The sequence below is a fragment of the Myotis davidii genome, unplaced genomic scaffold (genome assembly GCF_000327345.1).
Source record: "Myotis davidii unplaced genomic scaffold, ASM32734v1 scaffold147, whole genome shotgun sequence".
In the NCBI taxonomy this organism is placed as follows: Eukaryota; Metazoa; Chordata; class Mammalia; order Chiroptera; family Vespertilionidae; genus Myotis; species Myotis davidii.
In genome coordinates this window covers 10,133,943-10,160,332 of record NW_006383010.1, presented here as the reverse complement: position 1 = coordinate 10,160,332, position 26,390 = coordinate 10,133,943, and the positions used below count along the sequence as shown (strand labels likewise).

Genomic DNA, 26,390 nt, shown 5'->3' with positions numbered 1-26,390 from the left:
GATTGTTGGAAACTCCATACTGTCTCCAAGTATATTTATTCCAAGTGCTAAAAAATATTTTATGGAATAATTCTTTTCTTCTTCAGCTTGAATTAATAATCATATGAAATTCATATGTGATATGATAGTCTCCTGGACTGGCTTTCACTTATCTTGAAAAGAGATCACAGGGGTTTAATTTGTCTCATCATTTGAGAGATTAAGGAATTTGTTCTATACACTGTTTCTCAAGAGAACGCTTATTTTTTTTCCTCCTTTTCTTTGGTCTATTTTGTATGATGTGTGATATGTGTGTCTACCTGTGCTGATTTGACATAAGATTTGAAAACTGTGTTTAATCAAGCGATTGATATTCTTATTTTTATTTTATTGAAAATGCTGGGAACTTTTTAGAAGCACTTGGTAACTTGTGTTTTTCTTTAATTTTCAATGTAATAGGTACTTGCTACAAGAAAAAAGTGAAAAGTGTATAAAATAAATTATGGCATCCTCCTTCCTCCAAATTTTACTTCCCTGAGGTAACCAATGTCAACAGATGAATTTGTAATCTTTTATAACTTTATGCTCAAGAAAACATTTATAAAATTATATAGGATTTTATTGAGTAAATCTCTCTTCTTTTTTAAAAACAGAAGATCACTACATATATTACTTTGAAATTTGCTTTTTGAAATTACCACTCCTATCATTATAAGTCAAAACATAATAACACATTTATTTTAATATTTACATAATTCCCTTATTATGTATTTTTAAAAAGCACAATTTTTGCAGCCATCCACACTGATACACATATTGGTGATTTTATTTTTTTGCTGCTGTAAACAGTAAATATTCTTGTAAGTATGCTCTAATGTATTAGTGGTTTCATTTCTGTAGGATAGATTCCTAAATGCATTGCGTAAAGGTTGTATACATTCCAAATTTTAATATATTCATCAGATTACTTTCTAAAATTCACACTCTAGCAACTGTGTACATATTTCCTCATTCCCTCTCAAATACTGAATATTTCAGTCTTTTCAACTTATTGCCTACTGATGGGTGAAATAAATATTTAAGATAGTTTTGGCTTGGCTTTTGCAGACTGCTAGTGAGACTGGGGCTCTTTTCATTTATATTTCCTCTTTGGAGAATTTACTGTTCAATCCTTTACCAATTCCTTTTTTAAAAATCCTTTTATTAATTTTGCCAGTTGTGAACTTTATGTAGAGAGAATCAGACAGTAGTGCTCTTTGGTGCATGCCATCTTTTGCTCAACACGATATGTGAGTCACCCTTCCTGTTGTGGGTAGAAAATAGTGTGTGCGTTTTCATCTTTGTATAGTGATTATAACATAATTTTTTATTCATTTATATCAGTGAGTTATTGCTATTTACCAAACCACCCCAAATTTAAAGGCTTTAAGTAAATGCACATGTATTATAGTTTATGGATTGGCCAGGGGCTTATGTTTATTGCTTTACTTACTCATCTTATATAATAAAATCCTATATAATAAAAACCCAGCAACCGAAACGGTGGAACAACCAGAATGATCAGAGACCAGAATGACCACGACCCCTCACCCTGGCCGGCAGCCCCCCAGCAAGTGGTTAGGGGCAATCAGGGAGGCAGGCAGAGGCAGTTAGGGGCAACCAGGCAGGCAGGCGAGTGGTTAGGGGCGATCAGGCAGGCAGGCGAGCAGTTAGGGGCCAGCGTCCCGGATTGTGAGAGGGATGTCCGACTGCTGGCAGTTGGACATCCCTTAAGGGTCCTGGATTTCAAGAGGGTGCATGCCAGGTTGAGGGACCCCCACCCTCCTGTGCATGAATTTCATACACTGGGCCTCTAGCCTCTAGTACCGCGGTTCTCAACCTGTGGGTCGTGGCCCCTTTGGCGGTCGAACAGCCCTTTCACAGGGGTCGCCTAAGACCATCCTGCATATCAGATATTTACATTACGATTCATAACAGTAGCAACATTACAGTTATGAAGTAGCAACGAAAATAATGGTTGGGTCACAACATGAGGCACTGTATTTAAAGGGCCAGAAGGTTGAGAACCACTGCTCTAGTAGGTCTATAATCAGCCTGGGTTGTGTAGGCAGTTCTTTACTGCTGGCTGAACTCTGTCATATGGTTGGGAGTCAGCCCTTTGTAAGCTGGTCTAGAAGTCCTCCCTGGGAAGTGGGCTCTCCTGTATAGTATCTCATTTTCCAGAAGCCTAGATTGAGCTCATTCAAATGGTGGTAGCAAGGTTCCGAATGAGAGGATAGAAACTATACGGCCATTCGAGGCCTGGTCTTGGGATTGGCCCAAGAAACAGGCTGAGCCCAGAAACAATACAGTTTTCCAACAGTTTGAGTTGCCCTGTGTCCTTGATATTACCAGTGCTTTATGTTTTAGCCATTCTAAAGGGAGCAGAGTGTTATTATACGGTGTTATTTTTTAACGGTTTTGTTAAAGTATATGGATTAAAAATTGTACATATTTAAATGTATAATTGATAAGTTCTGATCTATGTGTTCACTTCTGAAATTATCATCACACTAAAAATGTAAGCATGTCCCCCAAATATCACCATGGCTCTGTAATCTCTCTCATTCCTTCCTCCCTCTATTCCCATACAGCCATATATCTGCTTTCTGTCACTATAGATTAGTTTTGTATAATTTTATATAATAGAATCATAATGTACTTTGTCTAGTCTGCTTCCTTTTACTCAGTATAATTATCTTGAGGTTTATTCAAAACAATGTAACAGCATGCTCATATGTTTTAATAGTTAATTCTTTTATTGTTGAATCGAATTCCATTATATGGATATAGCACGATCTGTTTATCTATTCACTTGATGGATACTTATGCAGTTTTTACTTTGGAGCTATTATAGTAAAGCTGCTGTGAACATTTGTGTACAAGGCTTTCTATGACTGTATGCTTTCTTTTCTCTTGGGTGTATACCTAGGAATGGAACTGCTGGGTCATGGTCAATGTTTTTAACATTTTTAAAAACGGCCAAACTGTTTTCCAAAGTAGTTGCACCATTTTACATTCCCGGCCATGATATAGGGTTGTTTCAGTTGCTTTTGTTCTCCTCAACACTTGCAATAGTCAGTCTTCTAAAATTTTAGCCATTCTGCTAATTGTATTGTCTTAGAGAACTTTGAGGTCAGAATGCTACTATCATATTTACTAATTCTTCCTTAAATGGCTTTTAGTAAGATATTCAAATCATAGTTTTAAATTCCAATTATTTTGTATTTCTAGAAGTTATATTCTGTTTTTTTCAAATATGTTATATTTGTATGTGCTTTTGCCAAAAGCCAGAGGAGGTAACCCATGAGGGGTTCTTTTTTCTTTTCTTTTTTTAGTGTATTTTATTTAGTGTATTTAGTTCTTTCTTTTCTTTTCTTTTCTTTTCTTTTTTTAGCGTATTTTATTTAGTATATTTAGTGAGAGGAAGGGAGAGAGATAGAGAGTTAGAAACATCGATGAGAGAGAAACATCGATCAGCTGCCTCCTGCACACCTCCTACTGGGGATGTGCCTGCAACCAAGGTACGTGCCCTTGACCGGAATAGAACCTGGGAGCTTTCAGTCCGCAGGCTGACGCTCTATCCACTGAGCCAAACCGGTTAGGGCAGATTCTTTATTTTCTTGGTTTGAATTTCCCTAACCATTCGGGCCTATAAATTCAAATCCTACTGTCACATAGGGTGGACCTATGTTTACACATCTCCAGGGGAGAATTTTGTTATTATTTTTTTCTACCCAGCTCTTAGTCAGCTTGGTTACCTTAACAAAATACCATAGACTGGTAAACAACAGAAAATATATCTTACTGTTCTATAGGCTAGACAGAATTTTATTTAAAAAATGAAATCATATTATATATACTTTGTATTGTCTGGCTGGTTTCATGCAGCATAATTATTTTCAGATTAACCTATGTTGGAACCAAGATTAAGGTGCTGGCCAGATAGGTTTTATTCTGAGGCTCTTCTTGGCTTATAGGTGGGTGCCATTTCACTGTGTGCCTATATGACCTCTTTGTGTGAGAGTGGAGGGCAAGCTGTCTGGTTTCTTATTAAGGCATAAATCCCATCATGGGGCCCCACCCTTATGACCTCATCTAATCTTAATTACCTCTCAAAAGCCCCATCTTTATTTTTACCCCTCCATTTTTAAATACTATCACATTGGAAGCTAGGTCATCAGCATATGGATTTGGGAGGAGCATAAATATTCAGTCCACCAGTAACTGAGAACTGTGAAGGATACAGACAGATTTTTTTTTCATTGGCTACCTTTACTAGCAGTTGAGTTTTGTTTGTTTTTTTGTTTTTGTTTTTTTCAGTCCACCACTTCACTGGAGTTGTATCAACTTGGAGGGCTCAGGTTCTATGTGTAAATGAAGGGTGCAAGGAGAAGGGGTGTGTGTCAAGTTAAGTCTCCCCCACCCCCATTAATTGGATCAACCTATCCTTGTGACCAGTAGATACACATTCTCACAGGAGCCTTAGTTTCTGTTTTTGTTTATCACTTTGATTTCAATTTAAAAAAATTTTTATTTTTAGTTCTGGAAATTTTCCTTACTTTCTTACTGAACTGATCAATACATATCAAGGCATATTTGTTTTAAGTTTTGAGAATCCAGGTGTTTTCCAAGGAAGGGGCGTTCAGAACATCTAGCTATCCTTCTGGTGACAGCTCAAGTTCTGATAGATACAGTTCCGTTTTTGCCACATTCAGACCTGAGAAGCCTGGAATGCCATGATCAAAGGCACAGAGAACAGATACTCTTGGTAATTTGGTGTGTGTGTGTGTGTGTGTGCGGGGGAAGGGTCTTATAACAGGATTGCTGAGAGCATGGATAGTAGGCCATGAAGCAAGTTTCTCTTGAGGCAAAGTGGAACTATTGGGTTTTGTGGGAGGAATGGCATGATTCATTGTAGAGTTTAGGGTACAGAAAATTAGAGCCAAGACGTTATCCAGGACATATTAGGACAGTGTATATGAGAGGAAAAGGCAGTCTCAACTAGAGCAGTGGCCTTGGAAGTAAGGAGAGAATGCACACAGGGTTGTTCTGGAGGTAGAAGTTCAAACACTTGGCAAAACATTTGATTTTAGGGGTTAGAACTTTAATAAAAATCTAAAGGAAGTAATGGTTTATGGGGTAGAGAAGATGATGAGGTCTCTTTTGGAACCATTTTATGACTCATTTATCAGATCATTTGTAGGTTTCTTCTTTCAACTGCCAAGAAAAGAGATTGGCCACATTTTGTAAACCACAAATTTCTCTTTGAATACCTATGAAGGTTGTAAATTGGGAAGTTTAGATTGAGTGTAGCTTTTATCTGATGGAGAAAAATCTGAAATAAATCATCCATGTTTTTTATGTTTCCTTCATAAGTAAATCCATTTTTAGTGTGATTTCTATGACTGCAGACCTGAGAATATTTAAACTCTGATAAAAAATATTAATCACAAAAGTCATTTTCAGTTTAATTTGAAGGTGATGGCTGATATATTTAGGAAAAAACAATGACAGATTAAACCTATTCAGACTAATGATCCCTGAGTTTGTCCTTGAGACCCACCTCCATGTAGGAGTTTGGCGATTCTGGTCACCATTGAGTACCTAGTGGGAACAGAGAAATGTGCTGGGTTAGTGGGGGCAAAGTTGAAGAACAGAGTAAAAATGACAAGATGTTAATTAATTCTGTGTAGTTGATATATGGTGTTATGTTATTTTCTCTGGCTATGAACTTTTCAAATTAAATCAAAAGCAAACAAATAACCCCAAAGCTTAATATGTCATTTGCTTTGTTCTCCAGAAACCCACATCTAGAGAAGACTTACTTATTCAAATAGCTGGAAGGCAGCAGGAGAATTAGGTGTGCCTGTTTATGAAGCTAAGCAAAGACTTCCTTGAATGGGGTTATCTACCTTTAGTGTGATTCACCCACAGAAGACCACGGTTTAACCCAGTCATAGCCTCAGACAGAGTTCAGTTTGTTGTTGGCACTTTTTCATGGAATTGCCTTACAAATGAGGACTTCTTTTATGGAGGCCTCATGTTTACATACACAGATAAAAAGAGAGGAGATAGAATTACAGAAGTCATCCCCTGGTATTCATTTATTTGTTTAACTTTCCTGAAGTATAAAAGACTATTTACTTTTTTATATGTATAAATTTTTAAAAATATAGTTTTATTGATTTCAGAGAGGAAGGGAGAGGGAGAAGGAGTTAGAAACATCAATGATGAGAGAGAATCATTGATCAGCTGCCTCCTGCATGCCCCACACTGGGGGTTGAGCCCGGGCATGTGCCCTGACTGGGAATTGAACCATAGGTGGACACTCAACCACTGAGCCACGAGGGTAGCACTAAATGACAGTATTTCTTAATTAGAGTAATGGTTAGTCACAAATTCTGTGAGATCAAGCATAGTTTTTCTCATTTCTTTATCATTCCTTTTACAACCAGAGGGCAAAAATTCCCATAAAAACACTATAACATTAAAGTGCCAAGTTATTTTGAGCCTTATTCCAATCCTTTTTTAATCATACCTCCCATCTTTACACCCCCACTGTGGCCGGTACAGATAAGAAAGTGAGGCAAGCACAGTTCCCCAGAGAACGGGACTGAAGCCAGTTAGCCTTAGGTGCAAACTCAAGTCTGCCACTCAGCAGCTGGGTGGGTATGCTCAGTGTACTTAACTGTGTCTCAGTTTTCTTGTCTGTGAAAAGAAGGCAGTGATACCTGCCTTAGGAGTGTATAAAGATGAAATGAAATGTGATAGCATGTGTAACGGGCATGGTACATATAAATACAAATGGTAGCTATTATTGATACCATAGCACCCATACATTTTCCACAGGACTCATCTTTCTACCCGACCATAAAACTTGAGCCCCCTGACACTTGTGCCCCGCTCAGCCATTGGTCTTCAGCCCTGGGCACAGCTCCTAACCGTGCTGCCTACTGAATGTTTGTTGAATGAATGACTCAAATCTAGACTCAAGCCAATGATGGTGAGTTGTAAACTATGTTCAGAAACATCTCTTATCCTGGAACACATGAACTTTGAACTTGTGGCGCGGTGGACTAGTTGTCTAATTTAAGGGCTGAACAGAACAGTTTTGCTGTGCTACTTGTAGACACTTCATAGAAGGATACAAAATTCAGTGAAGTAAATCATGATTTGAAGACCTGGGTTTATTACCAGTTCTAAAGCGACGCTATGTTGGGGCTTAGAGAATGATTATTTTCCTTCTCTCAGAAGACAAAGAAGATGGCCCATTTATTAAATTTCATCAGGAAATACAATCCTTAAATTATGATGAATAAATGCTAAAATAATATGCTTTATTTTAAACTGCCAAAATTATTATGATAAATTATATATAAACACAGGCACTAGAAGTTTCAGGATGTGAAAATAAGTTTTGTAAAGTTAGTTTTAAAATATGCAAGATGAAATTGGCTATTTTAATATGTAAGTGATATTGGGCTAAATTAAAAACTATTTTTTTTCTTTCCTCTAATTTGGGGCTGTGGAGTTTTATCATGAGGATCATCTGTTAGTAATTGAGTTTCTGTCCTTTCATAGATGGAATTATTAGGCCTTTAAACCATAAAAAAAAAAAAAGAAGAACCCCATATACAACAACAACAAAAGCAGACTGTAACTTCAAAGGAGACCAAAAAGCAAAAAACAATCCAGAGAGATAGAAAATGTTTGATGCAGAACCCAGGAAAGGTCTCAGTGTCATTGCTGGGAATGTGCCTGCTCAGGGGTGACATCTGCCATTGGCTGTGAAGTCTTGAGAGCAGTTTGGGGAAGAAAACGTTTAAAATTATTCTAAGGGCCTAAAAACTCGAAGGATATAATTGAGTGTTCAGAGTAACAACATGTTGATCTGGAAACCTGGTCCCAAATCCATCTTGGTCATTTATTGCTCTAAATAACAAATTTTAATTTAAAATATTATGAAAGAAAAGAGATCATGTTACACTATATGGAGAAATAAAAATTTTCCAAGGTTTTTGGAGACTGTATTATAAAATTAAGTATGATAGCATAGTATAAATACAATACACATGTAACATCATTATAGATGGGAAATACAAGAACTATATTTGATGAATACTTTGTATATACCATGCACTGTGTGGGGTTTTCTAATATCTCATGTAATTCTCACGATCACATTGTGAGGTAGGAAATAGAGATTCATGTTTAATTAACTTGTCAGGGGCCAGTCAACTAGTAAGTGATGAAACCAGAATTTAAAAATATATTCTAAAATTAATATTTATTCACTGTAAAAAATTCAAATATAGAAAGCCACAAAGTGAAAAGCAAATATCTCTAACTTCTAGCACTCACATTTCACTTCCCATAAGCATATTTTTTTTTCTGAAATTTTCTATATATATGCAATCACGTACCTTTATGTCTTTGTCTGGTTATTTCTTGTTTGATTTTTAGACCCTAATGGGATTACACTATATATTTTGATACTTCCTTTTACTTAGCAGTATCTTTTGGGAAACGGTGTACTTCATTATGTATAGATCTATCTTATTCTTTTATGATTGTGTGGTAGTCCATTATCTGAATGTAAACATAATTTAACCAGCACCCGTTAATTTCAAGTTTTATGCCAATACATACTTTCTCTCTATATTAGTTTGCTTAGGCTGCCATAACAAAATTCCAAAGACTAGGTGGCTTTAAACTACAGAAATTTATTTCTCATGTTTTGGAGGCTGGGAAGTCCAAGCTCAAGGTGCCAGTAAGAGAGGTTTCATTTTGAGGTCTCTTCTCTTGGCTTGTAGATGGTTGAGGTTTCAATATATTAATTTGGGGGATATAACATTCAGTCCGTAACAATCTCCAGCATCGCCTATTAACAAACTTTTAAAATATTGTCAATCTGATAAGTGGAAAATGCATGTCCTTTTCATTTTTCATTTACTTGATTATGAATGACTTTTAACATCTTTTTCTCTGTAATCTCTTTGCTATGAACTTTTTGTTTATGTACTTTGTCCATTTTCACTGATGGTTTTTTTGTATTAAGGGTATTAGCCCTTTGTTTGACATAAATGTTGCAAATATTTTCTCCACTGTTTTGGTAATTTAGTGTTTACTTTTCTTAGCTCATCGGAGTGTTGCTTCTAATTCTTTTCTCTATTAATTTTTATATCACTTCTCTCGGTTGGGAGAATGGGTCACATAAAATGGAATTGAAGTGTGCATGCATTTTACTGCGCAGTCTGTTTTACCTGTTATTCTGGGATGTGGAATGATAATCCTGTAAGATGTTTCCCATTTCTGCAATTTTCATTCTCCATAAAACATGTTGGTCCATGCAGTCTCTGTACCTTGCATAGGACTGGCAGAAGTCCAGATATACTCACACCTTTGAGGTAGGTGTTGTTCATTAAAGAGCATGTGACCAATAAAACTATTGGGAAAGTTCTCTGAATCATTTCTCTGCAGTATGAAACAGCAAAGTCATGCCTACTTTATATGCTTTTGAACTGTATGTACTTCTAATGCCACGAGTTACCAGATTTTGACATGCAGGTTAACCTTAAAAAGAATTGAAATTTTTATTGATTTCAGAGAGGAAAGGAGAGGGAGAGAGAGAGAAACATCAATGTTGAGAGAGAATCATTGATTGGTTATCTATTGATTGAGCCCACAACCTGGACATATGCCCTGACCAGAAATCAAACTTTGACCTCCTGGTTCTTAGGCCAATGTACAACCACTGAGCCACTGAGGCTGGGCAAAAATAATTCAAATTTTTACTTAAAAGCAGTTTGCACCTATAAAGATGTAAGCAACAGCATGTAAAAGAATAACAAGCAAGATCAAGATCTAGTCTTGATATTATATATATTCCTAATTATAACACACAAATAATAAAGGCTTTGAAAAAGTCTGCTTCAGGTAATGAGTTGTCAGCAAGTGGTGAAACAATGAGTTGCTACTCCAATTAAGGAGAAAAAAATTCACATATGGAATAATTGCATTCAATAAAAAAATATATATGTGCTAACTGTATAGAACTGAGTATAGTTTTCAACTGCTTACTATAAATTATTATATGCTGGACACATTTTCTCCTTTATTTATTTTTTATAATAGATTGAGTTGATTTGTATTTCCATCTTATAAATTTTAAAGAACAATGGAGTTTCAGTAAGGTTAAGCGATTTGCCTCAGGTCACACAGCTTGTGAGCACCAGAGGTTGGATTCCAAACCAAGTCTTTGGTTTCAAGCTACCACAGAGTACTGCCTCCTGAAAGAAGTTCAGAGAAGCAAGGCAAATGTGAGCCAGAATAATCAGAGAGAGCATCCAGTGAAAACAAAACCTGGGCTTTCAAGAATGAGTAGGATTTTAATAAGCAAAGTTGAATAAGAGGATTATTGGGTGGAGAAACAGTGTGAAAGAAATCATGGAGGTCAGACTGAACATGGTGTATAAAGAGAAGGAATTCCCGTGACTGAGAATTCATGCATATGGGACTGTGTAGGTTACACACAGCCAGGGACAGGGGGCCCTGAGTCTCAGAAAAAAAAGTGTGAACTTGATCAACTACAGGATGGGTGGTGTGAAGCCATTGAATATTACCAGTCAGATTAACGAGGTAAAAAGTGCTGATTTGGGGAAGTTGTCTGTTCGGAATACAGAGTATTGTCCAGAAGCATTGTCCAAATGGAGCATCTAAACACCCAAGAAGATTAGCAGGTGGCTCTTAGTGTGATTCAGGTAGGATGAATAGGAGGTGTGGACTAGTTAATTGCTATGACTGGAGACTAACCTGAGGACATTTTGAAGATGAAAAATATGAAACAGAATGAGTCATATTACTTTGGCATGTTTTAAATAGTCTGTGTTCTCAAGAAAAAAATTCAGTTTTTAAACACGTTATAGAACTTAGCTATTTATTGGGAACTCTTTTTTATATTATTTTCAGAAGTCTGAAATAACAAAGCTTCTAACTTAATCCAAATTTGGGTACTTATCTCAGTTTTCATTATTTGTCTAAAGAGAGGAAAGAAACAAAAGGTGACTGAAGAACATAATTATCGGTAATTACTATCAGCACCAAACACATTTTTATTTCACCTGAGTGTTGTTTGGGTTTATTTCAAACAAATCCTTTTGTCCAGAGGTTTGCATGTTTCCAGAGCTGCAACTTCATTTTCAGCTTTGCCCTTAGCATTATGTTTTCTTCACCCTTAATTTGTTTTCTTTCATGGTAGAGAAATGGCAGCCCCAACTCTCACATCCAGGGACCAGGAGAGGACAACTCTCCCGTGAGCCACCACATAAAAGTCCTGTGATTGGACCAATTTAAGCTCATGTCAAGATGGACTCACACAGATGGGTTTAAGCCAATCAAGAGAAGGGGAATCATTTTTGTCAAATGGTATGACTAAGAAATTCAGGATCCTGGTAGGAAGGCTTTCTGGGAAATTGATGTTGAAAGGCAACCAGAAAGCACCATTCTCTGCTTGAGCTTTTCTACTGCTCTAGAATATGAACTGTATGACTGTCAGATTCATGGTGGATGCATTTTTGTTTCTTCCCTTGGCACCTAACAAAGAACACATTGTAGGTAGATATATAGGTGTCACTATTTGTTTTGTTTTGTTGTTTGTTAGTTGAGTGCATGAATGAATGACATTTACTGAGAGAGAAGATTTTCAGATCAAAATGATAAGGAGAGTTTATATTTAGAATTGTACACACACATAAGAAGTGTCAATGTAGCTAAATTTCTTTTGGAGAAAGGGTCATATTTCAGGAAAAGATCTCTAGAGAAAATACATCTCAGTCTTATACATAAAAATTTGAAAATCAAATCTGAAATAAATTGACATGGCACACATAAATATACTATATTTCATGCTTGGCAATAAAACATTTTATCATGGCAATATTCTTTGTCTCAATGTAACATTCACACTGTAAACTTAGATTTTTAAACACTGGAACTTGTGAATGGATTACTTGTATAGACATGTTTGTTATCTATATGCGCATAGTATTACAAAAATGTATTAATAAATCCAGAATCCAACTTGTAAAAATAATATTTGTAGATATATTTGTTGAGAATATGTAAATGAGTGAGTGAGTGAATGAATCAAATGTAGCAAGATTGAAACCCAAGAAAATGTGATTTAAAAATGCTTTTTCATGAAGTTACTTGTCTCAGGTTGGGTTCCGGAGACAAGGATTTATATACAAATGATTGATTGAGGAAGTACCAGGAGAAAACACTTGTGGGGAGGGAAAGGCCAGGGAAGGGAAGAATGGAGAGCCAGGGTGTGATGGCATGGTAGTTTCGGCTTCAAACTAATCTCATTGCCTTAGTCTGTTCAGGCTGCTAAAACTGAAGTAGGACAGACTTGGTGGCTTATAAACAACAGAAATGGATTCCTCAGAGTTCTGGAGGCTGGGGTCCAAGATCAAGTCACCTGCAGATTTGGTGTCAAGTGAGGACTGCTTCTTCATTGACGGCTGTCTTCTCACTGGGTTCTCACCTGGTAGAAGGGGCGGGGGAGCTCTCTGGACTCTCTTTTGTAAGGATACTAACCCTGCTTATGAAGGATCTGCCTTCATACCCTACCACTGGCTTCATCTTCTAATACCATCACCTTGAGGGTTAGAATTTCAATATACATTTTTGGGGGGTGGACACAACTATTCAGTCCATAGCACCCATGGAGAACATAAAATATGTTTAGAGTTTGCCTCCGCTGACACAGGATCACTGGACATTCATACTTCCTTATCTTTCCTCTTCCCTAGAGGAATATACATTTTCTAGTACTTCTTTCTCTCTGCGAGGGGAGCCCAAGACCAGGCCTCTGAGGAGAGTCACAGGTGCAAGTGATTAGAAATAAGGCACCCATAAATGAATGAATGAATAAATCTCATTCATTCATTTATGGGTGATGGGAAGACTGAAGTTATCTTGGTGGAGCACTGCCACTGCCCCACCTACGATCCTGCCAGTAAAGATACGCCTGTGTCAGTGTGTGGTTAGGAGCACTGACCCCTGAGCCAGTGCCACCAGTGGTCAGGATCTGGCCTCTGACACTTGGGCAAGTTTCTTAACTTACATGTGTTTAATTTTCTGCATCTATAAAATGTATAATAAGTAAGTTCATAAGGTTGTATTGAGGATTAGAGACTGATGGAAAGTAAGAGCTGGTGGGATGGGACTTGCTAGAGGTCACATCACACAACTGGTTAGTGACACAGCTAAGAAGTGAACTAGGTTACCCTAGCTGGTTTGGCTCAGTGGATAGAGCGTCAGCCTGTGGACTGCAGGGTCCCAGGTTTGATTCTGGTTAGGGGTACATGCCTGGGTTGTGGGCTTGATCCCCGGTGGGGGGCATGCAGAAGGCAGCCAATTGATGATTCTCTCTCATCATTGAAGTTTCTATCTCTCTCTCCCTCTCCCTCTCTGAAATCAATAAAAATATATTTTAAAAAAAGAAGTGAACTAGGTCTCCTGACTGTCTGGTCTTTCTACTATTCCTTTCTGGCCATATAGGTGTTAATTTAAAATTTCTTAGAGTATCTAGGTGATCTCCAGTTTACTGAATATCTCAGTTAAATGAAAATTAATATATATGTTAAAATAGTCCCAGAAGCTACCTTAGAGTTCATGAGTAGTCTGTTAAAAATTCAAAGAACAATATATACAGTAAGCATACTGTGCTATATACACTTTCTTAAACATCATTGGCTGTTCTGTTTGTTTTTATATTCTTGACGTGTTCAGCAAAAGAACCTAATAATTTATATTTCAAATAAATAACTGTAAATCATAATGTTTTACCTCTCTCGACGGTCCTTGCATATTTGTAAAGAAAACAGCATTAATACTATGTACCTAAAATGGAACTTCAGGAATCCATAAGCCAGGGAGAAAGACATTTTGTGGGTTATAGGGGGTGATTTCCTGCCTCGCCTCATATTGCTTTCCAAGGGCATTTATTGAAGTCATGTTGTTACTAACTCATCCAGATCCAATTAAGATGGACGAGTAAAACAAAAGCAGTATTTTGTGTTTTTTTAAAAATATATTTTATTGATTTTTTACAGAGAGGAAGGGAGAGGGATAGAGAGTTAGAAACATTGTGAGAGAAAAACATCAATCAGCTGCCTCCTGCACACCCCCTACTGGGATGTGCCCACAACCCAGGTACATGCCCTTGACCGGAATCGAACCTGGGACCTTTCAGTCCGCAGGCCGACGCTCTATCCACTGAGCCAAACCGGTTAGTGCAAAAAGCAGTTTTAAATTTAAATTGTCTCAAATTTCCTAAGGGACAAAAAATGGATAATTTCAGATCGCACATACAGCTTGATGAATTGATTAGATAGTTACTCATGTTTGGGTATTAGTGAGGACTCTCGGTTACAAGTCACAGAAACCCAACCTGATGCAGCTTAGGAAATAGAAAGGGATGTATTGACTAATGAAATAAGAGGGAAGATTGGTTAAATAAGCCACAGAATGGCAGATGCAGCTGGCTTCAGAAACTTAGGCGTTCAAACCCTGCCAGGACTGTCTTGTCTTGACTTTGGAATTTTTCTGTGCGCTGTCTTGTATCTCACTACGCACTGGCTTCTACAGTCCCCAGCTTCTGGAGGGTGATTTTTTGGTTTGTTTTGTTTTTGTTTTCATAGTTTGAAAATTCCAAGACAAGATCCTTGTGCTGGGCACCCATCCCTGAACTGGTCAATAGTGGCTGGCAGGGCCTGCTCATGCTTGCGGATGGTGCCTCCCGGGAAAACTCAGGGTTGCAGCGGGGGGTTAATTATTTCCCAGCATAATGAACTCTCCCCAGTTCTCCCCATTTCTTCATCCCTTCTCTTCATCTCTATCCCACTTGACCATCACATCCTGAGCTGTAGCTGCCAAATCCACTCAAGCTGTGGCCCCTGACATCAAATCAGCAAGTCCGGTTTTACTTTGAACCTGACCTTTTTCACTGGATTAGCTGTGGGGCACTCATTCTCTTACTCAGTTTGATTGCCTCTTATAAATTGGATACCCCTACTCTGCTATACATCAGCATGGTCTTGTAATCGTCTGTCTACACTGCTAGTTCTGGCTGCCATGTCCTCCAAGGCAGCATCTCTCTATGAGCCAGCTGCTCTTTGGATAACCTCTGTGGGAAATGGTTTACTGGCTCTTAGTTGGATAGCAACCTGTGCCTCAGGTGACTGTGTAAAGCCTGATGCCAGGAACAAGAACAGACAGGAATAAAAGTGATGGGAATTTACAAAATTTCCAGCTCATTACGGAGTGCACTCATCGCTTCTCTCCTTTTGTTTTAATTTTAAGTTATTGAATTGCAAGTTGTTTGTGGAGAGCTATGTTCCACTCATGTTTCAACAAGCAACATCTTAAATGGGTAGACCTGGAAAAATAAGTATAGGGAAATTGTTTGTAAGTCCTCTGATAACCTCCTGTTTTTCTCATGCTGAGCTTAGTGTATTTAAACAAGTCGAGAAAGGGATTTTCCCCTCTTTTTTGCTCCACATGTATTTTGCTCCACTAGTACACATGTATTTAGCTATAGATAATAAAACCTACTTAATCTCAATCATTTAAAGGGCAGCATGGATATTTGTGATAAGTTCATGTCACAAACAAATGGAGGGACAATTATGACCTAGGTATAAAACGTACATATTTGGCACTGGCTGGTTTTGCTCAGTGGTTAGAGCATTGGCCTGTGAACCTAACTAGCCTCATGTAGCTAGAGTAGATAGACAATCCTTCCTCTCTCACCAAAATAATTGAGTCATTTACTGAGAGCTGATTAGGAAGTATGCACAGATTTTTATTTTTTTATTTTTATTTATTTTTTTTGCAAGACACAGGTGGTTTCTGGTAATTAGGAGTTTCCGAAGGAACCAGAAACTTATAGTTCTTAAGATGGCTTTGTCTAAGCCAATATTTCTAATGGCTCCCAACATTTCCTCCCTTTTTCTTTATTAAGGGTGGGCTTTAACCGACTGGGGGAGTAGGGACCTGGTTCCTCCCATGGGATTGGGGAATCCCACCATTAGTGGCTCTTGGTATCTTTTGGGGAGGAGAGGCAGAGCCAATAGTTATGTGTGGATACCAACCTCTATGCAAACCAGTATGCACAGATTTTTAAAGGCTTGCAATGGGAACAAAGTTCTCCCATTCCCTGGAAATTGTACCCTGCACCAAACAGGTTATGCCCAAGGAACAGGATGCAGAGCAAAAGAAAGCAAGACTGATGCATGGAGGCCTCCAGTGCGAATCAGGAGTTTTGAGGTCTTATACGCATGGTTGTGAAAGTATCCTCAGTACCCCTTGAGAAGGGGCAGATTACAGGATTGAGTCGCAGTTGTGAGTACCTGGGTCAATTGTGAGGACCTGATGAGTAAGCAGTTCAAGTTGTCTGCTAGGAAAAAGTGGGAGATTGAGTGACTGGAATGGGTGAAAGAACTAAAAGAGCAGGGAAGTGGGATGGAAAGAGAATTTCAGAAGGCGTGTAGCCCCGGGTGGGAGAGTGACAGTGGGGTTGCTGAAGTGCAACGTAGGGCCGGTCTAAGGAATTGAGACAATCAAGAAATGAATGAATTTGAATTTGATGACTTGGCTTATTGATGAAGGCTTCAGAGAAGGGGGAGTATTTACTCACTTCCATTCAATAAACAGTCACTAAGCAGGGTTTGTGTCGCAGGGAGTGTGCTAGACACGTTTGACCTGAATAAAGAGGGTAAGAGAAGAGGACGGGTCACAGGGAACAGTATACATATTGGAGGTTTTCACTTTCCAGGTTCAGTTTTAAGGTCGATGTTAATTTCCACCTTGGTCGTGGCTGTTCTTAGCAGCTCTTCTTTTCTCTCCTTCTCTTTCATCTGTTTTGGTTCCTGGACTGTTCCTTTACTATGCACCGAGGTTAATAGCTACCCTCCAGTCGCCAAGCCATCCTCGCCCGGCATCTATTGCATACGAAGGTGGGTCTGTAAATCCCACTTATGTGCTCAAGAACACAGTGATGAGTAACATGCTTCAATACGTCATCAGGTGTTTGTGTCATTACCACCCACTTCATGCACTGCTTTATATTCGTTGGTATTTATTTCTTCTGCAATCCTAGAGGCAGCCTAAAACAAAATTGAAATGTGCATTTCAGCCCCAGAAAGACCAGTTTATCTATATTTATATACTTTATGTTGCCATACCTTTTTTGACAACTTCTGTAAGTTTCGTATTTTTTGAATAGAAGCAGCCCTTGGCATTCGCACTTGATTGTGATAATAATGTGACATCTGCGAAGTGAGCAAAATAGGGCACCCTTTTGAAGTGCTGCTCCTTATAGCACAGGTTCATTGCAGCCTTATTTTTCTCAGAAATATTTTGAATACAAAAATGCACAGCTGTGCCGTTGTTTCAAACACCACAGTGATGTAAAAGGAAAAGTCTGTTTCCCACGGACAGGTACTGAGTAGACAAGAAAGAATAGTGTTTAACACTTGCATGCAGCCAACGAGTAGGATGTGTTGGGGAGCACTTGTGTGCCACCCTCTCCTTCCTCAGACAGTGCTCAACGTTACTTGAGCTGAAGAAGAATATCACCCCAGGGCCAGGACTGATTCCGATGTTTGTGGAACTGGTTGAGGAAGCAGAGGGTAGCTAGCAGCCATCACTTGGGGCCTGGGAGTGAGCCACTGGCATCCCCAGACTGTAAGCCTGGAAAAAAGCTCTGTGGGACTGTATGCTTCTTATTTAATTAAGATTACTTCTGCCTTTACTTTTAATGGAACGTTTGAAAGAAGCTCTTTTATATGCAATCTGGTTGATTTAGTCCATTATGTTGGTACTTGGTGAAAGCTTCTTTTGCTCCCAAATACATTTACCATTTTTGCGTTTATATAAAGCAAAACTAAATAGTTTGTCTTACACCTTTGAACTCTATATATGCAAGTTTAAATAACACTTAAGATAGTTTCTTATATAAATGTAATTTAATTTATTTACTCTTCTATGCAGTTCTTTAGAGTTAAAAGAATTAGCACAATCTTATAAAGGGTGTTGAAGCTCTTATCTTGCACTGTCATTACATGTAAGGTTTGCTTTGTATTTTTGCAGTTTTTTACCTGGGGCTGAGATGAGAAAGTATTAATTTTGCAGCTATGGTATATGTTAATTTTCAAGCATTCTATAATGATTGTTCAGTGAAATTCAAGCTGCTATTCAGAGTAATGAGAGAAAAGAGATGAAACCAGTTGTAACATAATAGGGACAGAATATTTTTTTCCTCTTTATTGGTGTTTATGGAACATTTCATCTATGTTTTCTCCATCTTTCATGAGTAAGAGAAGCCTTTCTCTGAAAAAGAAGAAGAAGAAGAAGAAGAAGAAGTTTATTTGAGGCACCTTTTTTCTTTTCTTTTTATTGAATTTACTTTGGGGGGGGGGAGACATTGGTTAACAAAATTATACAGGCTTCAGGCAGGTGCACAATTCTACAACACATCATCTGTACACTGTATTGTGTGTTCAACACCCCAAGTCAAGTCTCCATACATTACCATTTATCCCCACTATAACATCCTCCAACCCCCTTTCTCCCTGGAAATCACCACACTGTTATTCATGTTTATGAATTTTCTTTCTCTCCCTCTGTCTCTCTTTCTCTCCGCTTGCCCCCTCGCCCCCCTCCCCCCATAGCTGTCAGCCTGTCCTCTATGAGCCTGTCACTGTTTGTCTTGCTAGTTCATTTTGTTCTTTAGATCCCACATATGGTACTTGTCTTTCTCTCACTGGCTTACTTCGCTTTGCATAATGCTCTCCAGGTCCACCCATGCCGTTGCAAAGGGTAAGATGTCCTTTTTATGGCCAAGTAGTATTCCATTGTGCAAATGTACCATAGCTTTTTTTTATCCACTCATCTGCTGTTGGGAGCTTGGGCTGCTTCCAAATCTTGGTTATTGTAAATAACACTGCAATGAACATAGGGATGCATATATTAATTTGAATTAGTGTTTCAAGTTTCTTAGGATAAATTCCCAGTAGTAGAATCGTTGGGTCATAGGTGGTTCCATTTTTAATTTTTTGAGGTAACTCTGTACTGCTTTCCACAGTGACTGCACCAATCTGCATTCCCCCCAGCAGTGCACAAGGTTTCCCTTTTCTCCACATTCACGCCAGCACTTGTTGGCTGATTTGTTGATGGTTGCTGTTCTGACGGGTGTGAGGTAATATCTCATTGTGCTTTAAATTTGCAGTTCTCTGATGATTAGTGACATTGAGTATCTTTTCATATGCCTATTGGCAATCTGTCCTCTTTGGAGAAGTGCCTATTTAGGTTCCTCGCCCATTTTTTAAGCATCTTAATGTTAGGCACCACCCAGCCTCACATTTCTGCATGCACTCTTAGCTCACTCTTGCTATGCCTCGATGAAGACCACTAGTTTCTGTGGCTGCCTTGGCAACAGCCAACTATTTTGTCCTAACAACTCCTTTCCAGGACCTACCTTGTAGAACTCAGTACAACCTACAGGTTCTTCCTGAACTTATAAGACACTTAGCAAAAAGCTCGCATGTGCCTAAATATCTTACTGTGTACATATTAGCAGGGCCCTGTCCCCCTTGGAGTACTGAGGTGCCCAAACAAACCAAGTCTCACAAGAAAGCTTAAACTACATGTGGAAACTAAAATCCAATGGACATTCTGGGTTACCCTTTTGTGTAATCATTGTGTATTATGCAACCATGCTTGAATCATAACTGTCATTTCCAAGCAAAAAAAAAAATAAATGTTTCTGCCTTCAAGGCACACAGTGTTTTAAAGACAAGTGCAGACAAAGCCATGCCAATGTCATTTCTCTATGTGATGTGAAAAGTGTGCATATGGTAAGTAAGGCATAACTCACTAGCAACACCAAATAAAGTTGGCTTTAAAAACTCAAGTCCCTGACTGCCTATTCAGATCTTTACCTACTATGTACCATTTCCCTCTTCTGCTGCTTGGATTTTACTATTTTTTTAAAATGGTAAAACTCTGTAGAAAACTGTAGGAAAGCCTTAGGAGAAAATAGCTGAACACACTTCATCTTTGCATGCATGTCTGAAGCAGAGAACAAGCATGAGTTTCAAAATGCGTTACCTGCATTTGAGTAGTGGAGGCTACAAGCATAAATGTGGATGAGCCCTAACACGGTGAGCCTTTGGGAAACTTAGGAGCACATCGGGGATTCTGTGTCAGATGAACAGAAGGTTTAGAGAACCATGTGACCGATTGGAACACCAATGACGCAGCTAAGCTCAGTACAGGGTTCACGCACTTGCTCTGGACACAAGGCTCTTTGTGAGGTGAGGGTATGCCTTGCTCTCTCTGAGCTCCTGGACAGAAGTGGGAGAGTGTATGAAGGGCACTCACAGAAGGGAGGATGGAAGGAGCATGCTCTCATGGACCATGCTTTCACCCTGAGGCCTGGCTTCCCTGCTTACTCTATTTTCACTGGTTTCTACCTCCCCTCTTCTGATTTGAGAGGCATCACAGGAGCACATCACTACAATGTTTTCTTCTTCCTCTCTCCCACATTCTAATGTTACTATTAGAGGAAATAGAATTTGTTTCTAAATCCTAAAATAAAAATATCCATTATTGAGCTTTACTTTGTGTCCAGCTCTATGCTCAGCATCAGAAAGAGAGATAAATAGATGAATGAGATATCATCTGTCACCTCCAGTAGGGATTAGTGAAGATAACATTTTGAGGTGGGAGAGAGGGAGGCTAAAGAAGAGCCAGGAAAAAGTATGGCCTAGAAGAGGAAAAGCAAGCTTTGAAACATCTGTTATGCAGAGTGGCAAGGGAAACAAAGGTGAGTTAAAGAAACAACAGATTAGTCAAGTCCTATGATTCTTGGATAAACGCTTATCTCCTCTGTACTGTTGCCATGGTTGTCATCATCATCATCATCGTCGTCATTATCATCTTCACAACAAGTTATACCTGAACCATATAACCTTTACATGCTTGGAGAAAACCATTTCTTGAAAACTGATAATCATTTATGCTAGTTGGATGTTTTTGTGATGTGGTAGGCAGATTTATTTATTTATTTTTTGTTTTAATAGATTTTATTTCTTAGAGCTTAGGTTTACAGAAAATAACACAGAAAGTACAAAGAGTTTCCATATACTTTTTTATTATTTTATTTTACTGTTATTTTTTCTTTATTGATTAAGGTATTACATAAGTGTCCTTTTCCCCCATTGCCCCCCGCCCCATTCATGCCCTCACCCCCCTGTTGTTTGTGTCCATTGGTTGGGCTTATATGCGTGCATGCAAGTCCTTTGGTTGATCTCTCCCCCTTATCCCCACCCTCCCCTACCTTCCCTCTGAGGTATGACAGTCTGATTGATGCTTCTCTGTCTCTAGATCTGTTTCTGTTCATCAGTTTATGTTGTTCATTAAATTCCACAAATGAGTGAGATCATGTGATATTTATCTTTCTCTGACTGGCTTATTTCACTTAGCATAGTGCTCTCCAGTTCCATCCATGCTGCTGCAAATGGTATCTACTTTTAACTGTTGGTGGTATTACAGATTTAATTCATCCCATCCTCCCTCTGCTTTGTGCCTGTGTAGGTTGAGCCAGTGATACAGAGAGGCCATGAGAGTCTGGTCCATCACATCCTGGTCTATCAGTGCAACAGCAACTTGAACGACAGTGTTCTGGACTACGGCCATGAGTGCTACCACCCTAACATGCCCGACGCCTTCCACACCTGCGAGACCGTGATTTTTGCCTGGGCCATTGGTGGAGAGGTGGGGCTAATGATTACTGAGATGTAACACACTTAAGTGATCATTTTTTCCGCTATGATTCCAATATGTACTTATAAGTAAAGCTTTATACACTATTCTTTTTTAAAATATATATTTTTATTGATTTCAGAGAGGAAGGGAGAGGAGGAGAGAGAAAGAAACATCAATAATGAGAGAGAATCATTGATCGACTGTCTCCTGCACACTCCCTACTGGGGATCGAGCCCACAACCCCGGGCATGTGCCCCTGACCAGATCAAACCCGGGACTTGCACGCTGATGCTCTATCCCCTGAGCAAAACTGGCTAGAGTTCTATACACTATTTTTGATATGAGGGTGGCTTATTTTCCAAGGAAAGTAATTTTTTTCTTAAGCCATTTTATTTTATCAGTGATAGATTGTTGGAGTTTCAGTATGTTGAAATCTCTTTGAGAATAGTTGATTTTTGAGAAGAGTAGAACTTTCAGGGACTTTCACAGGGCATTTTCTCATGAAATTTTCCTAATTTAGGCTTTTTCCTATCCACCTCATGTTGGGTTGTCCCTCGGCACTCCGTTAGATCCTCGTTATGTGCTTCTGGAAGTTCATTATGACAATCCGACGTATGAGGAAGGTGAGTTTATTTTTTACATATTCTACCTATGATTTTTACAAAGTTTTGTAACTTCTGTCTTAGAGTTGAAACAAAATAACATCCATTGTTAGAAAGAATTAACTTATATGTTGTGATTCAAATTAGGGTACTTTTTAGAGTAAATGGGGGTACTGATAATAATTAAACTGGGACAATAGTCATTACTAGTGATGAACAAGGCACATGGGCCTTGTGGTCACTAATCTTACAAAACCATTTTCACACTACTTACCAGGAAGTAGAAGAATAGACTTTCCCCCCTTTGTCATGTAAATTAGCTCCAAATACAGGATGCTTGTGAAACACTTTCTATTTATACATGTAAAACTACCATTCATCACACTAGAAAATAGTATATTTTATGTGATAGGAAACCATAAGTATATGCAAAAAGTAATTATACAGAAATACTGTGCGATAGGATATTAAAATGAAGAGCAGTAATTATTTACATTTGATTTCTGAATTCACTTATGTAATATTCCAAAACCAAAAATTGCAAGATAATAAAGTTTTCATTATACATTTGATTCATGCAATTATTCAGCAAATACTGAACACCAACTATGTGCTGGGTCTGTGCTTAATGATATAATGTTTGTGAAAAGCAGACACTGTTTCCATCTGTGGAAATTATAGTATAAAGAAAAATAATAAAATAATCATACCAATTAATAATAAATTATATATATGCTAATTGATCCAAAGGGTCAATTTAGTACTCATAGGTAGTACAGTGCCACTATAGGAAGGAGTCAACTAATTTCAAAATTACTGGAACAGATTTATGAAGTTTGGGATTCATAATTTCCCTCCTTATAAGTATGTCACAGCAAGGAATGTGCGTTATTCGTCTTTCATTCCACAATGCTTATTGTAGTGCTTTTTACATAATAAAGTCTCCATTAATATTGATTGAATAACTGTTGAACAACTGAAAGAATGATGACACACTATAAAGAAAGTTAGCAATTAATAGTTTCCTCTATCAGCAGATGGCTTCTGGACCAAGCAACTTTCACCTTTATGTAAATCACTGAAAATAATATAAGACTTTTATTGAGTCCTTCTACATTTTAATGAATGACTTTAGGATTCTGTCTTCATGTTAGATAATTGTGGAATATGTCAGCTAGACAACACAAACATTTCTCCGTGGTATGCGGGCAATATGGCAACTTGACTTTCAATTTCCATTTGTGAAGCCAAACGTTGTCTTCCATCAATCTTTGCTTATATCCCTTTTCCTTGTGAGATTTTTAGGGAAAATGAAGGAACCACTTCAACTGAATATAGGGAATTACTTTTAAGAACGAAAACTCACTTTTATTTATTTGCTCTTGTTCTAGGCTTAATAGATAATTCGGGACTGAGGTTATTTCACACAACAGATATAAGGAAATATGATGCCGGGGTGATAGAGGCTGGCCTCTGGGTGAGCCTCTTCCACACCATCCCTCCCGGTATGCCCGAGTTCCAGTCCGAGGGTCACTGCACTCTGGAATGCCTGGCAGAGGTATGCTTCCTCTCCATCTATGTGCTGCTCTTTACAGATTAATCAATGCTCTTAGAAAGCCGGAAAATTCCATGCTTGTTCATTATTAATATTTTTCTTGTGATTCAAATTAGGGTACCTTTTAGAGTAAATGGGGGTAGTATTAATAATTAAACTGGGACAGTAGTCATTACTAGTGATGAACAAGGCAGATGGGCCTTGTGGTCACTAATCTTAAAAAACCATTCTCATACTACTTACCAGTAGTATGACTGCTTTTTCACTTTGATTGCTTTTTTAAATCTTGAAGGCTACAGGAGTAGAATTCTAAAGACAAGAATGACTTTCAGCGTGTTTTCCTTCCTAGCCCCACCTCCTTTGTTTATTTCATATTGGACACTTTACTTTATCCTTTAAAATTTCTTTTTCCATTAGTGTAGTTTCCTTTGTCAACTTTACCTTTCATCTCTATTTGTTTTTTTCATTATCCATTTTCAATTTTTTTCTCTTTTCTTTGCTTCATAGTTTTTCCTCCTTCTTTATCCAAAGAGCAAGAATAACTAACATAAAATACATATTGGACAAGATAAGTACATCTTTATATATAAAAGCCTAATATGCAGAGTGTCCCCTCAGGAGTTTGACTGACTGGGAGTTCGATTGCTCGCTATGATGTGCACTGACCACCAGGGGGCAGCACGGAATGAAGGGAGGACCTTGCCGGCAGCAGGCAGCCGCTAGGGATGCTACTCGTGCATGGATTTCATGCATTGGGCCTCTAGTGTATAAATATTTAACAATGGCTGCTTCCATGTATAGTTCTTTTCAATGAAAGTGCTTCAAGATGGATCGTATTCTTTATGAATTAAAAGCTGGCACGGTTGTAGGGAGTGTGGCAGGCTGGTAAAGTGGAAACATATTCTTCTGAGTTATTTTGACCAGAATTCAGATAGCCATGGCATCACTTACTAGCTATAGGACCATGGGCAAGTCATTTAATGCCCCTCTCCCGCTTGGTTTTCTTATCTGTTAGTGTGGAATAATTTCTCCTTTTAAGAGTTTGAATTTGTAGGTTACTAACATACTGGGATATTTTTGCCAGGAGTCTTGACTTCCTCTGTACCTCCTAAAAGAAGGAAAAAGAAAGATAACATTTAAGAGTGATCTGGTAAATCTTCAATCAGAATTAGTTCTTTTTTTTCTTAAATTAGAGGCCTGGTGCACAACAATCGTGCGCTCTAGGCTTCCTGAATCATGGATTGTGTTTCAATCATCTCTCTTTTATTTTTTCCTTTTTATTGAATTTACTAGAGGCCCGGTGCACAAAAATTTGTGCACTCAGGGGTGGGGGGATCCCTCAGCCCAGCCTGTGCCCTCTCACAGCCTTGGAGCTCTTGGGGGATGTCTGCCTGCCGGCTTAGGCTGGTAGCAGGCCTAAGCCGGCAGGCAGACATCCTACAAGGGATCCTTAGCACTACTGTGGAGGTGAGTGCCACCGCCACTGCACTCACCAGCCGTGAGACTGGCTTCTGGCTGAGCAATGCTCCCCCTGTGGGAACTCACCACCAGGGGGCAGCTCCTGCGTTGATAGTCTGCCCCCTGGTGGTCATTGCACGTCATAGCGACCGGTCATTCTGCTGTTTGGTTGATTTGCATATTAGCCTTTTATTATATCGGATATTTATTGATTTTAGGGAGGGAAAGGGAGAGAGAAACATCAATGGTGAGAGAGAATCACGGATGGGCTGCCTCTTGCCCATCCGTGATTCACTCTCTGATCAAGCCCATAACCTGGACATGTGCCCTGACTGGGAATTGAACAGTGGCCTCCTAGTTCATTGGTTGACACTCAACCACTGAGCCATGTCAGCTGGGTAGCATTAGTGCTTTACTTTTCTTCTAGCAAATATTGTTTCATAATGATAATACTGATAGGAATGTCATGAAAAATCCAAATTCAGCATGTTTGGTGGCTCAAGCATTCACTTAAATTGCTTTAGCTTTTCTTCTCAGTTGTCTCTCCAAGTCTCTTTGAATGAGAACGGTCTGAATACACACTTGTTTGGGCTAATCAAGTTTTCCACTCTCCTACTCCTCACTCCCCACCCCGCAGGCTCTGGAAGCTGAAAAGCCAAGTGGGATCCACGTGTTTGCTGTTCTGCTCCATGCTCATCTGGCTGGCAGAGGCATCAGGCTCCGTCACTTTCGCAAAGGGGAAGAAATGAAATTACTTGCTTATGATGACAATTTTGACTTCAATTTCCAGGAGTTTCAGTACCTAAAGGAAGAACGAACCATCTTACCAGTATGAATGTTGTGTTGTTATTTTTTTTCCACTGAATGTTATAAAAGTCACGAGACATATATCTGCTGATAATTAGCAAGGTTTCTAGTGG

General features: G+C 38.7%; 1 protein-coding gene across 1 annotated transcript in view; it reads left to right on the top strand.

Annotated features, from left to right (window-relative positions):
* The window catches only part of MOXD1 (monooxygenase, DBH-like 1), an 80,215-nt gene that overhangs the window by 16,604 nt on the left and 37,221 nt on the right, over window positions 1-26,390 (top strand). Inside the window, exons 4-7 of the mRNA XM_006778483.2 lie at window positions 21,685-21,864; window positions 22,376-22,478; window positions 23,849-24,015; window positions 26,108-26,299. Of these exons, the coding sequence (XP_006778546.1) occupies window positions 21,685-21,864; window positions 22,376-22,478; window positions 23,849-24,015; window positions 26,108-26,299 (642 nt within the window). The remainder of the gene's footprint in view (window positions 1-21,684; window positions 21,865-22,375; window positions 22,479-23,848; window positions 24,016-26,107; window positions 26,300-26,390) is intronic.